Source organism: Phaethon lepturus, unplaced genomic scaffold (genome assembly GCF_000687285.1).
Source record: "Phaethon lepturus isolate BGI_N335 unplaced genomic scaffold, ASM68728v1 scaffold33846, whole genome shotgun sequence".
In the NCBI taxonomy this organism is placed as follows: Eukaryota; Metazoa; Chordata; class Aves; order Phaethontiformes; family Phaethontidae; genus Phaethon; species Phaethon lepturus.
Genome location: NW_010548894.1, coordinates 14,658 through 31,234, shown reverse-complemented (window position 1 = coordinate 31,234; position 16,577 = coordinate 14,658). Strand labels below are relative to the sequence as shown.

The window sequence follows — 16,577 nt, the reverse complement described above, 5'->3', positions numbered from 1 at the left end:
CTCTTTCCAACAAGTGATCTCTGCTGCAAAGAGACAAGATTAGTACAACGGCTAATTGTGCGATGTCAAACCATAGGAGGTATAGGAGGACAATTTTCACAGTGGTTTTTGGAGGTGGAAGATGTCTAACATAGAAGAAAAAGGTTATATTCACTGTAGAAACAGTAGTATTTCACCAGCACATTTATGCATCCTGACTGAATTGGACACAAGTATTCACAGAGGATTTGGGGGGGGTGGGGGCAGGGAGGAATTAAAAAAAAAAAATCCACAGACCAGTGAACGCAAGGGACCTATCAAGGTTGGTCCATCCCTTTTCTGAAGATAGACATATGCCTCTAGAGGGAAGCCTATAGAAGGAAACATGGTTAGAACATTAATAAAAGTATAAAAATACTACAACAAATAAATAAAAATACATGCCTCAAAGTCACACTAAAGGTTGTTTGTTGTTGTTTTTCAAAATGTATCTGCTTGCTGAAAATAACAAAAGGGAAGTGAGTTTACAGAAACTACTATACAAAGCTTCTCAAAATGCTGTATGTATTTCATACTTGCCTATACTTCAAAAACTTGAATTTACAATTTTAGAAGCCCTGCTCCTTGTTCACAATGAGGATGGCCAGTCCAGGCAATATGTCTTGTTCACATGCAATGCAAAAAGAATAAGCTATTCCTATTATTTAGCATAGTAGTATCAGTAATATCAGGAAGTTATAACACTAGACCTATATTGCCTAATATGAAACAAATATATAATTACACAATCCCTTTTAAAAGAAACCTTTGAATACAGGAAGACAAGAAATACCTAAGTGTTAGACAAGTATACAATCAAACAGCTCATCCTCTGTACCCTTGGAATTACTCCTCTGCTGAGCATAGTAGCTTTACAGCTTAAGCAGCCCATATTCGCACTATTAGATATTCACTGTATTTCCTCTTTGCTGATGAAGATATTGTGCTGCTTACCCTCAGAGAAGTGGCATTGGGGGGATTAAACAATACAAAGAACATTCCATTTGAAGAAAAAAAAAAAAATCAGTAAAAACTCAGAAGTCAGCCCAGCTGTCAAGAAATAGCTAGATTTTTGTCTTGCCCATGCTGCCTGTCTCTTTGTTGTTCATACTATTTCTTTCTCCCATGCTTATCCCCATGTCGGAAATCCCGAGGTCATCAGCATGTGACCCACAGAACTTGTGTTCTCACAAGTATAGGAGGTCTCAGCTTTGCTGACATCTTTCATGGAGCTGCTCTCCAACTTCATAAAACCTCAGAAAAGCCTGACTAACCCAACATTCCCTGTAGAGTACTTCTCTGGTAGAATATGCTCCAGAGCCAAATGTAAGGGTATTTTTGGGTTTTTGGTTTTGGCTTTTTTGTTTGAATAGCATTGCCATTTGGCAATAAGAAGCACTGGATACTGCTGCAGTTCCCCTTGGGAGGTATTTTCACCCAAGCAATTACTGATTATGCAAACATAATTACTGTAGCTAGGTGTTAGATGGCCACATTTTCCATGCCCTTATTTTCCAGTGTGTCAAATATGTTGAAGAATGCCCTGCTTCCTTTCAATCAATTTTTTTATTAATCTAAGAAAAGCAAGTGTCAAGCATTTCTGTTCACCTTTCCAAAATGGCTAGAATTGAGACGAAGAGCAAGAGGTGATTATTATTCTGATCTAGTCTGACCTGATCCAAGATCTGACTCTTGGGAAGAATTTCAAGGGGAAAAATACAAACATAACTGAGAAGGAGAAAGTCTTAAATCCTGTCCTGCAAAATAGGAAATGAGCTGCCTGGCTGCTCAGCAGATGTCAGTCACCAGCACTGGAAAGACCAAAAAGCACAAAAAGACTAATTCTCCATAGTAGCAACTCCATGATGCTACTTCCTAACCATCACTACAACACATTATCTGTAATTTACTCTTCTCCTGCAATTGAGAGGCAACAATATAAATAAAAGACACAAAATAAATCAGCCAGGCCTCCATCCATATCACACCCTCAATCACCTACAACCTTCCAGCTTTCAAAATAACTAGCACATAGCTTCAGGTTCTTTCAGACAAATCTTCTCTTCCCAGTTTTCTGTGAAGTCCTCACGGAGTTGTGAGTCTGCCCAGCCCAGCTGCAGCATTTCTGCCCTGTCCTCTCCCCTCTCAGGGCCATCGCTCTGTCCGTAGCACGAGTGACACCTTTCATTCAGCCACCCCTCTAACACAGCCTTCATGCTGTCTGAACACTACACTCAGGCAACGTGAGCCAAGATGGGCAGAGAGCCCAAGTCCACGTGCATCACAGGTGAGCGACCAGACAGGACAGGACCCAGGAGGTCACCTAGCCAAGGTTCCAGCTGCTTTACCTATTCTTTCAAGGTTCAGATGATGAAGTCACAACAACAGAGCTGAGGCTTTTTTTTTATGTGTGTGTGTGTCTTTGAAGATTCCTGTCCATCGCCAGTCCATCTCTCCACTTTAAGCACTTGCTGCTCCACCAAGCCTTCATCACAGTCTGGGTTTTTGGGACCCTCATCCTTCCTGTTGTTCCTGTCCCGAATCTCACAGACAAGTCCAAAACTTCCTTGAAACTTACTGCCCCAAGCCAGAGGCAGCACTGCAGCTGATGCCTTATCATCAGATTGTAAGGATTCAATTCCCATTTTTTTCCATCCTAATGTAACATTTGCCCTTTTCCCAGCAACAAGGTATCATTGATGCATATCCAATTTATAATTCACTATCCTGTCACCCAGGTCCTGCTGGGGACAGCCTGGCACTTAGCTACTTAATCCCATTCTGTATTTGAACGCTTCAGCGTTCCTGCCTAAACTTTTACCTTTTGCACTTGTCCACACTGAATCACATTCTGCACAATACAAAAAAAACAAACCAACAAACCAAACCCATCACACACCTAATCCCAACATACCACTTTGACTTCTAGACTTGTTTTCCAAAATACTTGCAGCTCCTTCAAGTTTTATGTCACCTGACAACTCAACAAGCTGCTATTTCAGCAAGCGTTTCAGCAACAACCTCACTAGTGAAAATACTGACATGCAAGACAGGACAACCCTTTCAATCTGAAGACAAGCCACCAATAACTGCTGAACACCGTACCAGTTTCCCATGTGTTCTGCAATCAGATTTACAGGAGGTTTATACAGGTCATTTATAATGCTGACATCTGAAAACGTCTCACACAGCAATGTCAAAAAATCCTTACTGAAATGAACACACGGGGTATCCGCTGCTTTTTTGCTACCCACGAGACTTGTTACCCCATGGCAGAAAGAATATAGGTAAGTCTCAGGTTTGGGGTTTTTTTTTGGTTCTTGTCAAATCTTTATTGGCTGATGTGCCATTCTGGTGTCGTTCAGGTACTTTCAACCATCCTGTTTTTCCTAGCACTTTTCTGGAAATTACCTTCATAGCTTACAGTTTCTCAGCCTCTCCTCTGCACTCCTTTAAAACTAGGCCTTCTGTAGCCTTCCAGAATCTCATTTATCTTCCAGCTCTTCCTTCTTAGCACCTTTAAGATTCATCCTCTCCTGTCTAGTCATAAGGTAAATATTCTCATCCATGCCTTGTCAGTGTCTCAACAACCACAGCCTAGGCTTTTCAACTTCAACTATGTCTAATTTGTTCACCTCAAACACCAGAATTCTTCTAGAAAAATAAAACAAGGATCTACAGTAATTATATCACGCTTTCATTTTGGTAGATGTTATAAAGAACAGGGAATCGTTATTGCAACATAACCAACTTCTTTTACAACTTAATTTTCTTTATGACTTGCTCTTTTCAAGTGAGCATTCCCATGCATCTGTTAAGCTGCCTCCATTCATTTTCACATGAATGGCTTTAACTTATTTCTGATTTGAACAGCTTCCACTTGTACCTGCTTAAAATTCCCCCATCTGTCCCTACTGTTATCTGTCTTCTCTTGGGTTTTCAGCCAATATTTGGGGTCTTCCGGATCATCATCAATACAGTAGTTCTGCCTAAGAGCAAAAAACTATTTTAAAAAATTAATTCTCTGTCTTGATTTCTTCGCACCTAGTTACATAGAACAGAAGTTAAAATTAACTATTTTCCTAATGCTGTTAATCTGTAGATGCAGTGGTTGTAATCGTTATGGAGATATACAATCAGAAAAAGGTGTCTACGCATATTAAGAGTTAACATTTAAATATAGATCTTAAAGAAGTTTGAAAAGCCCTCTATTCCATCATATATTTTTACTTTTTAGTTTTCCGTAACAGGTACAAACACAATATTCTCTATCCAGATGGATGTGACGGGCATCATTCTGGGTGGGATAACTCGTAAAAACATCATTGTACTTGCTCAGCAATATCATTTATGCTGAAAAATCACTGTTACAAGTTAATTATTACATCTTTAATTTTCTATCTGTAAAATATATATATAAAAGCATGTGTGTGTATTTTAAACAATCTATCCTGACTGCACTTTCAAAACTGATACATTCTTTTTCCGGCCATGTATTTAATTCCATTAAAAATTGCTAAGCAGTAAGAGTTGAACTGATCCAAAGCCACAACATCTCTTAGAGACAGTTGTGAAGGTATGTTCCTAGTAAGGACAGCTAAGGACTTTTGTACAATTCGTGTGGAAGCGTATATCCACTTCTGTTTCCTAAAGGGGAAACAGCAGCCAACTGAGTCCTGTTCCAGTGGAATAAAGTTATTGTGCAAACTTGCAAGTATTTTAAGAAAGCTCTATCATTACTACCGATGACTTGGAACAAAAATGGCTCTGCCAATCTACTCATTTCAGAAGTTATTTATCTTACGTTAAAAACCAAGAGTAATCAGTGAAGTGGTAAGAAGCATTTTAATACTGAATTGTGCTTTCATGTATATAAAGAATTAAATTGCCTATACAATGACTCAGCAAACTATGTAAATCAGGGTAATTAGGTTAAAAATAAAGGATAACCACTATAGCAATAAACAACAGTACAATTCTTACACATTCTTCTGTTAAAAAAAGAAAAGTAGCTAGCATAGCTTTTTAGAACTATGTTATGCTTCAAAGGAAGTATTTGCACAAGATTAGTGTTGCAATGAAGCTACACATTTTTACCCTGAAACTTGCAGTTTTAGAGGGGGCCCCAGCGCTTTTAAAGCTATTTTTCCTTCCTTAAAATATCACGGTAATTTCAGTAGCTTCTGTCTCCTCTCTATTCAAATTACAAGAGCCAAATACAATTCTTGCAGAACAACCTTTTTTTCCTTAGGAAGAGAATTTCAAAATTAGCAGCCACCAAGAATGGTCAAGTTTTTAATCTGCTTTTTGCATTTATATCCTGGTTGGTTTTTGTTAGTCGTAAGAGTTCTTCTGCTTATGCAAGAGAGTTTTCACACAAGTCTGATCCTGATGGCAAATACCACTACTGGCAGTGACGACAAGAGCTCCCTGCAACCTCCCAAGAGCAGCTCATCAGAAAGCCACCTTCTACTCGCCTCCACAGAAGTATCCTTCTAAATAAGACTCTTAAACATTTTCCCTCTGGGGCTATTATTTGCTTTCTCTATGGAAGCAAATGGTTTCTGCATGCTAATAAATGGGGTAGGCACAGCACTCACCTAATATCCTCTGTGCAGCCCCCTCCAGAGCTAACAGGTATTGCAGCACAGACTCTCCCCCATTTTGTCTTCCCTCTAACACCAGACCCCCCCATTCACCCAAACACGCACAGGGTAACTACGGGGACCGGGATTTAGCCTCTATCTTTTGAAAATAATTTATATTGGATTTTGCCTTTATTGCTGTAAAGCGTCAGTCTTACAGCAAACAATGAAGATGCTGAAGCTTAAAGTGATTTCACATTCATAAACTCACACTCAAGGTCAGTGCAAGTTTCCGTGGGCTGGAAAGGTTATTGCGAGCATGCTGCACCGTGTGTGGGAGGACAGTAAGCAAACCACACACATCAGCACACTTTCAAACTAAAAAGCGTCACTGCTAGGCAAGCTGAGAGAGAAATTTCACGAAAGGTGAAAGGGAACATTCCATAACTCCAATAGATATGAGAATACTAATAGTCCACACATTGATAATGATTTATAAACTCATGACCGGATCTGCACCAGCTTTGTGGAAGCACCACACTCATGAGAAACATCAACGTGAAATTTTTCAAACCAACAAACCATCAGGATATCTCACTTGCGCAAACCAGCTCCTTTCAACTACTCCAGTGACGAGAAGTACTTTAACACCTACGGTTTTTATCTTTCTCTCATCTCAAAGAATTTCCCTTGCTAAAAATGCCAGCTAGGCAAAAACCTCCAGTCTGGTGGCACTTTTAGTTCAAGTGAGATGCTCTGTCCGCATGAAGTACGTGTTACCTTCTACCACGGCTATTCTGTAACGCCTGCTCCAGTTAGGGCCAATAATCTACCCTCACGTCTTCTCCCGCTTCTTAATAAATGGTGAAAAGATGTCTCCAAAAGAATTCACAACAATAAAACTTATTGCCACACAGGGAGAAAGAGAATAAATCAAGAGTACTTGGTGGACCACTCTGGTGGACGCAGTAGCTTGAATGATACTTCTATGTGGTCTGTCCTGTTGGCCAACACAAGAGGAATAAAAGATGCTGTTCTTTGCAGCAGCTAAACCGCTCTGCAAAGGATTATGTGGGGCACTTGCACTATGGGACACCAGCCACCAGGCATACTGGTAGAACTGTAAAGCGAGTATTCTTTTCCATCGCAACTGTTCAGCTGATACTTACTGAAGTATTTCCAGTTGCAGTGATACGGCAGACTCCTAGATAAACACTAAGGTTTGATTTTCCAAACAGTCAGCTGAAAATGTGAATGCTCCACACCTTTGAAAATAAACTCCAGTGCATTTTAAGTCAAATATGCAAGATATGAGGGCACTTTTGACAGAAACTGGCCAAACATACCTAGGGCCATGCATATGTGAAGTTATTTCCAGAAACGCCTCCTTGGGTTTCAAACCTGAACTCCCTTCAAGATGAAATTAGCAATTTGGAAAAAGTAATACAAAAACTTTAGCTAAACTTTTGCTGGTCAAAAATACAACAAACCATTCCAAATGAGCTTTTTTTTTTTTTTTAATTACCGCATTAAATATTTGCTTTTCAGACAAGCAGGTTTATTTCAAAATTGTTTAACTTCGCTTATTAGTTTCCTACACATTAGCATTTTTTTTATTTCTTAGAAGAAAATAGTTCAGGAAAATGAGCAGAAGCATACCTGAATTAGTATGCGGAGCTTTCAAATCACACAAAATTGGAGAGAGATTTCCTAATGAAACATTTCACACTAGAGTACTACGTGCCTTTGCTATACAACCAGACCACCTGGAGAAGTTACACTGCAACCAGTGATGCCAGCTGACACCAGTAAGAATACTGCAGGAATCCTCAAGAGCAAGGGCCAGTTTGTGCAAAAATGCCTACCTCCCACTTCCAAACTGCTGTAGTTACTGCTGCCTGCGTAAGTCTGTTTAAAGCTGGCTTGGTGAGTCTACAACGCATATTTGAGAACATTGTACATATCTTAAGTCTTTCTGACTGTAGCATATTCAGTTTTACAGTACGTCTCCGTACTCAGAATAGGAAGATACTTTAATTCTTCCCTATTTTTATACATTCATAATTTGTGCTTGGAGGCCATTTCAGTTATTTCTTACTACAGCAAATTTTTGTCTTTGTTGCAAATGAAATCCATCACATTCAGATCCTGTTAGCCACTTCTGCAACATTAAGGACAAAAAAAAAAAAGACAGAAATACTCATCCAACAATGACAGCTGATAAACCATTAAAGGCTTCACGAAAATTAAAACATTAACTCAGCCTTTTACATTTTTGTAATTGTTGTTAGCCCAATATTGCACAATAGTGCAATAATGGCATTTCCCCAACACTTTCACTTACTAATTCACAGAATTTATGCCAAAAACACCAAAACCAGAAGCCATCCCAGCTTAAACATGACAACATGGAAAATTTGTCTCTGTGATACTTAAGGCAAGTCAGTTCCTAATGTATCTTTATTTTCAAGCTTTTTAATGTCCATCTTTTTAATCAACCTTAAGGTGATACATTTCCCAATTTTTTTTTTTTTCCAAACAGCATAATTCCCAGAAGAAGTTAAGCCATCAAAGCCAAGTCCTATTAGGTTCCTACACAAAGCAAGTTTCCCATGACATTACTCATAATTGTAGAGCTTTGCACAGGTGAACTAAACCAGGACTCTCCTTCCTCAGTCTTCTGTGGTTTGAAACCAGTCTTGAAATTCAGCCTCTTTACTGATTCTGTAGTTACTGCTTCATCAATAGTTTACACACCTCCTCCATGACCTACAGTCCAGCAATATTTCAAAGTGCAGGAGCTACATTTCTCCTCCTCATGGCAGCAGTGCAGCTCCAGCTTCACTGTAAGCACTTGGTACCATGACAGGGTGCCCGAACTGCTTGAAAGCACATATAAAAAGTTTTAAATAGGTTACGAGCAAGTTTAAACAAGATTTTACCCTGTTGCTAGTAGCTGTGCTTATGAGATAACCATTTATTGCTCCAAGTAGGTATATGGCACTCTGTCAAGACAGAGGACAGAGAAAAATAGAGAAGAGCAGTTCCATAATGTGCAGTTTCTGGTCAAAGAGCAAGTGATCCCCCACCACCAGCTGTACAGAACAGGGTAAATTAAATCAGCAGCATTTACAAGAACAGCATTTGCTATGGTTGACTGCTTCCTGCTGTCATAAATGTTCCACTTCGGTCATCAGACAAACCAACATCTAATTCTGTCACCTTATTTACAATCCCAACTTGCCTAGACTTTGAGTATTGACTAATCCGGTTAATGAGATTAAATTAAATCTTGTTTTTAAGAAGAAGTGGTATGATTACTCACGCGACCGCAAACCCTGGGTTCTTCCTGCAGTCACTCTACTGAATTCCCATAGAAGTTAAAATGGAAAAAAAAAAAAAAAAGAAAATACTTCAGTTTGGCCAATGACCACACTGGGAATCATATACTTGCCTAGAGGAGCAGAACTCAGCCACCCTTGGCAGACTGATACCACTGCAGTTCTGTGATTAAAATGAGGGTGCGGGATCCCCTGGCTTGGGATTTCCACACTTATCTTACCCATCTGGGATTTGAATATTGCCAAGCCTGAAATGAGATCAGTCCGTACCTATCCCTTCATCTGTCACACTTTAAATTCAACCAGCATACACAGTAGTCACATTCATTTCAGCAATAAACCTCCAACTATTCAGAGGGACCTGAATTATTTTAATCTCTAATGATTTTTTGCTTGTTACATAAATTACTTCAGCCAGAATATGTAACTGTTTTACTGTAAATACAAGTCTATAGCCACCATAAAACCCCCAAATTTTTTCCATTTCAATTGCCCAGTGACACAAAGGAATAACTTCCACTGTGTCACAAAGATCTTAGTCACACAGTTTTGGTTTTTTTAAATGGAGACCAAGTATTGCTGACAAAAATATTCAGTGTGCCCCTCTAAGATTAGAGCTCATCATTTTCAGACAATATTGTTAATAAAATGCTGATTAATGTTAAAAAGAATCTGAAGTGGGAGGAACAGTGAAAATGAAAAGGGTTTGAGGTTGGAAAGCTATGTTACAGTTGAGCCAGTTTAACAACCTGCTGATGTCAACAGTGGGAGCATCCTGTCCTCCTTCACCACCTGGCACTGCCTCTGGTGCTTGTTAGATCCTGCACCAAGCTAACACAGCTTGCTAACCCAGCAGAACACTAATCCATCAAAAATAAATCCGGATCAAATATCTCTCTGCTGATTAGCAAGTTTTTTCAGAGCAGCATGGATTCCGAGAAGTGCCAGGACCAATTCAAGCAGATGGGGGAGGTCTGCAAAGGCTAGGACAGGGAGGAGGGAGGTGAACCACTCTTTCAGTGGCAAACCGCTGGGCTAGCATCAGTACAGTGTTTATTTTCACCCCAACAGTCCTTATCTCAGACTGGAACATTTCAAGGAGTCACTGCCTCCACAGCTGAGGGCACTATGAGCAGCCCTGCTCCATCTCACTGCAAATAAAGCCGAGAGTTTAAAGCCCCTCTCAGACAGATCCACCACTCAGGCTCCTGGAGGGTATTTTAGCAAGACAACATTAACCTGCAGGAGAAAGTTAAAGCTGGAAGGGAAAGCTGGAAGCATAACTTCTTAAAGGGCAGCAACTAGACCTGCAAAACCTGTTAAATTTCTATTTGACCCAAATGTGAGCTAGCACAAGATAAGCACAGAAGACATGTTTCGGAGGGCTTCTGAGTCCCCACCTATCTATTCTCTGGGGGGAAAAAGTATTCTTAAAAAAAGGCATTCTAAAATAAACACTTATTTTAAGTCCCCAGTCAGTAAAAATATAAATTCATATTCCAAGGTGGACTGAAAAATGGTTGAACTGCCAGACCAGAAGGGTGGTGGTCAGTGGCACAAAATCTATTTGGAGGCCAGTAACCTGTGCCATACCCAAGGGGTCAGTGCTGGGTCCAGTCCTGTTCAACATCTTCCTTAATGACCTGGGTGATGGGGCAGAGTGTACCCTCAGCAAGTTTGTCAATGATACCAAACTGGGAGGAGTGGCTGATACACCAGAGGGTCATGCTGCCATCCAGAAGGACCTCAACAGGATGGAGAAACGGGCTGACAGGAACCTCATGACCCTCAACCAGGAGAAGTACAAAGTCCTGCACGTGGGGAGGAACAACCCCAGGCACCAGTATATGTTGGGGACCACCCAGCTGGAAAGCAGCTTGGCAGAAAAGGACCTGGAGCTCCTGGTGGACACAAAGTTGAAGAAGAGTCAGCAATGTGCCCTTGCTACAAAAAAGGCTAATGGTATCCTGGTCTATGTTAGACAAAGTACTGCCAGCAGGTCAAGGGAGGCGATCCTTCCCCTCTGCTCAGCACTGATGAGGTCACACCTGGAGTCCTGTGTCCAGTTCTGGGCTCCTAGAACAAGACAGACATGAACATCCCAAAGAAAGTCTGGCAAAGGGCCACAAAGGTGAAGGGACTGGAGCATCTCTATGGCAAAAGGCTGAGAGAGCTGGGACTGTTTACACCGGAGAAGAGAAAGTACAGGGAAGATCTTACTTATGCCTATAAATGTTGGAAGGGTTGGTATAAAGAAGATGGAGTCATGGTCTTCTCAATGATGTCCAGTGACAGAACAATACTCAATGGACACAAACCAAAACAGGAGGTTCCTCCTCAATATCATGAAACATCTTTTTTTTTTTTTACTGTAAGTGTGACCAAGCACTGGCACAGGTTGCCCAGAGAGGTTGTGAAGTCTCCATCCTTGGAGATTTTCCAAAGCCATCCAGACATGGTCTTGGGCAACTGGCTCTAGGTGGCCCTGCTTGAGCAGGGGGTTGGACCAGATGACTTCCAGAGGTCCCTTCCAACCTCAACCATTCTGTGGTTCTGTAATCTCATCCTCAATCTTCAACTGTGTCCAAGCTATATTCAGAGAATGGCAGCTACAAGACTTGGAGCATAGTTAAGTGAGCTCAGTCTTGCTGCAAGCACAAGCTCTGGCAGAGGAACATGCTTAGCAAGCCTTAGCTCTCCTGTACCCTCTTTCTTCAGAGGTAAGACAGCTGACACAAGAGATTGCAGACTTGCCTCCATTAAGTTTATTTGTTGAATGACTTCCCCAGAGAGTAGAGCGTGCTCCATTAGCTACTGCAGCCATTATAATCCCCTTCGGCATTGTGACAAATCTGTAAAGTAGCCTCAGTTAAGCGGAAAATCTGACCCCCCAGCACTAAACATTATGACAGGGCACTCCAGGGACACTCCAGGTGTTCTTGATGAAACCAAGTCTGGAGCTCATTTGAAAAGTGCTGGTCTCAGGATTTTCCTAGTTCACACTATTGACTTCTGATGTAACCGAATTTACATGAAGTGGTAACAGCAGTGAACACTTAGCACTGCCAAAACCAAACAGCTTCCAGCTTCATTTCAGCCACCAGGTTAGACAAGCCGCTCTAATGGGTCTCATCTCTAGTGAATTTGGTCTGCAACGCACTGCTCCTATACTCTCTCGTGTTTAAATTCAGTTAATTTCTAGACAAAGTAATGGCCTTCACAGCAAACGTGGCCACAAGCAACTATGATTGTAAGTTTTTCTACCTCTTCTCCACATTGCGATAGTGGTGATCTTTCATCTCTCTGTAGTGAGAAAGACATCAGCTTCGGAGTATCTAAAAAAGTTGTTTTATCTTATTCCTGGAATCTTGGCTATGTACTACTGCTCTGATTAAGAACCAGTTCACACTGACTACCAGACAGGTTATCAGATCTTTAAATGTGCATTATATATAAGGGAAAAGAGAAATGGCAGCTCATGTTCATTGACACCCATGGCCATTGCCCCCAGCCGCTCCTGATAGTATGATATACATTAGGAAAAAAGCCAATAGTATAGCAAAGCAAAAAGGAACAAAGCCAGTCTATAGTATAAATCTGCACCTCCTACCTCCGCTCGACCTTCATAATATGTTAGCATAGACTTTGTAAGTACAAAAAGCCTCTCTTTGTAGTTTAACGGTGAAGTCCTCTTCTTCTGCTGTGATCTTTTAATCAAAATCTCTTGTAGGATAGTAGTCATATTCATTTCAGCCACTTGCCACCTCTGTTTTTAGCCATTGAATATCAGTTCCTGTGAAGATGAAAGAAAAAAATCATTACATCTTTAGCACATCACAGGTCTGGAGATTTCTGTAGTAAAAAGAGCTTCTACTTATAAATGAAACTACCCGAATACACAGAAAGCTGGAGCTCACCCCAAGCATCTGGAAGTTTACAGAAGTTAATTATTAGACAAGAAAGTTCAAGCTTTACTCAGGGAGGGCTGCACTGGCATGTTCCCAGGAAGCCAAAAGCTGCACCTGACTGGAATGAAATAAGGGACACAGAAATTATGGGCGAGAAGTCCAAAACATACTCCAGACAAACAGCAATGTACAACTGCTCTTCACTGCAAAGTCCTAATGTCTATCAAAGTTTTAATTGCCAAGGCCTGTGCATATATAAATGCCATTTGCTAAAGCGTTTGAGATACTTTTACTGATCCATGTTCCATTTTGTAATTTTGAAAACTCACCCCAATTATATTAATGAAAATTTTCAGATGCAAATGGCCGTTTAGAAGACGTCAGTTTGACAGCACAGAACTAGAGCTTATTTTTCAGAAGTTGCTAATATATGCCCCCCCGTCTCCTTAGAAAGACTTCACGCTGACCATCAACAATCTAAACCATTCGCTTTTTACAGTTCTGGTTGCTCAGTAACATCAAGCTGCTTCGAAGTTTTACACCACAATTGATACCTGGAGGACAGACTTAGGAGCGCATAAAAACGAACGCGTCCACGGTTACTTGGTTCGCAAGCCCGGCTCCAGAGCCCTGCCAGGCAGCGAGCGCCTGGCAATCTCTCCGTCCTCCGCAACGGTGCCCGCTTAAGCGCCGCTGGCCTCCTCCCTCATCTGCTCGCTGCCGCCCTGCCACGCCGCCGCCCCGCGTGGGTGCGAGCATTCCTCCCGCTGGGCTGGGAAGCGGGCTCGGGAAGGGATCCAGACATTTCATCACGCGGCGCAGACTTCACGCGTGCGGTGGCACGGAGGCAGGAACAAAGGGTGTGGGAGAGGTTGGTTGCGGAGAAGCTGCTCCAGAAACCTTTTCCCCCCACCCCATCACCTTTCCCAGAGGTGCCCACTGCACCGCCCGGCCCCCACCTCAAGCTGTGCTCCAAAGCTGGGGCTTGCTGCAGGCACAGACCTCGAGCCCAGCTTGGGCTAGAGCAGCACGGCTGTAGGCTGAAGCCATGGCTTGAAGAAGGAACAGCAGCATCTGCTGAAGCACCGCCGACTTACGAATATCTTCAAGTGCGTGTATGTGTGGAGGGGGCGGGGGGAATAACTCAAGCTGGAGCCCTAGATAATCACTGCACATCTCTGTACCAGTAGGAAATCTCCCTCCAACCTATAAAAAAAACCCACTTCATTTCTCCATTTCATAGTATTGCGCAGAGAAGCTTGAAAAGCCACAAGCCTCCTTACAACATTACCTTACAAAAGTAAATTTTAAATAAAATTAGATGTAAACAAATTCACTTCAGTAATTCTCCTTTTGCTTTATTCCTAAACATGTCATTATTTGTTGTGACAGTACATGAAATGACACCCTACGCCTTTCAGTCTAGTCCTGATACTGTGTTTTACTCTCTGCTTTGGCCAACTAAGCTCTCGTATCCCACATTCCTGCCATTTCACACAGCTGGATGTAGTTGTTCACTGCTTTAAAATATCCTTTTCTTTTAAAGGTATATCTCTGCAGGTACTAAAAAAATTAGTTCGTGGTTTACATGGAACTACAAACTAAGACCAGGTTAGAACGCATAAGTAAAAGACTATCATAGGATTGGAAATGGTGATTATTATGAATAATCTCTTTTTGGTTTTCCTCTTCCTCTGATGCACGTACACACATACATTTTGTTGACCAATCTGTCACATTGCATTCCTGGGAAGACAGACCTTTTCCAATTAGTAATTGTCTTGAGTGCATTCTTCAATTACTAAAGCTGCCCAATTTTGTTTTATTACCCTTGTAAAAATAAATTGTCAATCTGAAAGGCAATTGCAGAAGGAAGGATACAACCACGAACTTAAAATACATTGTTCAGAGAATTAAAAGTCAGTATTAACTTTCAGACCAGCTTAATGCACATGAAACTATAAGGGTTCCTACCACAGGCTCTCCCACTCAAAACAATCCTGTTCTCTGTAGTACAAATTCTCTGTTGGCACTTAAGAAAAACACAGTAATTACCCATCTTAGACACTGTGATCTCAGGGATCCTCAGAGTGCTATACACGAGAGCACAAAAAGGATTAAAAGTTTAATTTCAAATCTCAATACTGATAATGCTGAAGTGTTTCATTTCCCTACCAGCCCTCTTTGGTCACTTTAACATTACACAAGAAACAACACAAAAATCCTTTTGACAAAAATCAGCATTAAAAAAATAAAAACATCAATAATGTAATTGGTCAATGTCTGCACCTGGTTGCTACACTGAATTATCTCTGCTATGAAGATCTCTGCAGATTAGAACCAGTTTCCCAGGTCAGATCAGCCTTTCAATCTGCATTTGATCACAGAAACCCATTTGTTTGGGGGTTTTTCCAAGCCAATGGCTCTAGCCACGTTTCTGTTTCCATAAATAAGGCTCAGGACAACTGAACCCTGACCTATTATTCGGAATGTTCCTTTTCGAAGTTGCAGGACTTCCTTGAGAAGCACCCTGTAACAGCCACCCTTACCTCTTATCACACCCATACATCACTGCTTTTCCTTCGGTACAGTTTTCAAAGTTTTCTGCACTCCTCCCCCCGCCCCCAAAATGTTCCACTGTTTCCAGATGATCCCTCAGGACATGAAGCTGGTTGCATGACACACTGGTATCTTGTTCCAAACAGCTGTGGGAGTTTCATGCTGCTACCCACCTAAACTTTTCACAGGATCACTCCTGCCACGGACTTGCCCTGCTCCCTGCCAACCTTAGTTATATGGTAACAAATACGATCTAATGCGCAGAGGTGCTGAGTACTCAGAATTATGACTGAAGTCAGAAAGTTACAGACTTTTAGGGTGGGAAAACATTCTCAACTTGAAGTATCAAAAAGTCTGCGTCTACTTCCACGATCCATCTCCACATCATACACATAACTCACCTGTATGGCCACGAAGTCATCACACACCTTCCTCAAAACAGAACAAAACCAACTGTTAAGATAAATCTGCTAAGTCAATATTGGTCAAGATGTACAAAGTAAGTTTTCACTTGTGGACAGAGCTTCTTATGCATGCCACCTTTTCTGGTTTTCACCGGGGAAACTGAGGCACTAAATGACGAGATAACGCCAGCAGTTGCAACACTACCCAGGTATCTCCTGGTTCCCACTCCCAGCTCCTGGATTGTGTTTGTTTATTGAAACAATTAGTCACCATATGCACCGTATGTAAACACACATAACACTCAAGCAGTTGAATAAATGTACTAAAATCCCAGTGGACGGTCTAGTGAGTAGAAAAGAGAAAGCACATCCCAATCTGACCAAGGCTTCTCTGATCCAAATGTATTAAGTAATAGTTACTTTTTATAGCACAAAGCTTTGTATCACACAGTCATGGAGTGGTTCAGAAGGAAAAAAAGACATTTTGAAAAAAAAAAAACAAACCCACACCACACTTATCACAACAGTCATAGATCAAACAATGACAGTTCTGTGGCTGAAAACCAAAGTAAAATAAAGCTGGAACTCTGTTTTCTGAGTTTCAACCCCTCCTTAGTGATGGTAACATTTACCTAGGAATCTGGGTTCCTCAGTGTAAAGTCTTAATGCTAAGCAGATGGGCTGCCACTCAAGCCAGAGAATCCCTCTAAGAAATCAGCATCCTCAGCTTTCCCGAGTTGGGTTTCGTGCATCCTGCACAAC

General features: G+C 41.3%; 1 protein-coding gene across 2 annotated transcripts in view; it reads right to left on the bottom strand.

The window, feature by feature from the left end:
- TEC (tec protein tyrosine kinase) overlaps nucleotides 1–12,835 on the bottom strand; it is a 31,470-nt gene extending 18,635 nt beyond the window's left edge. Inside the window, exon 1 of one of the 2 annotated variants that reach the window (XM_010290122.1) lies at nucleotides 12,555–12,835. In XM_010290122.1, the coding sequence (XP_010288424.1) occupies nucleotides 12,555–12,692 (138 nt within the window). In that variant the 5' untranslated portion in view covers nucleotides 12,693–12,835. The remainder of the gene's footprint in view (nucleotides 1–12,554) is intronic. The other variant, XM_010290123.1, reaches the window with a different exon arrangement.
- Between the last annotated feature and the right edge of the window lie 3,742 nt (nucleotides 12,836–16,577).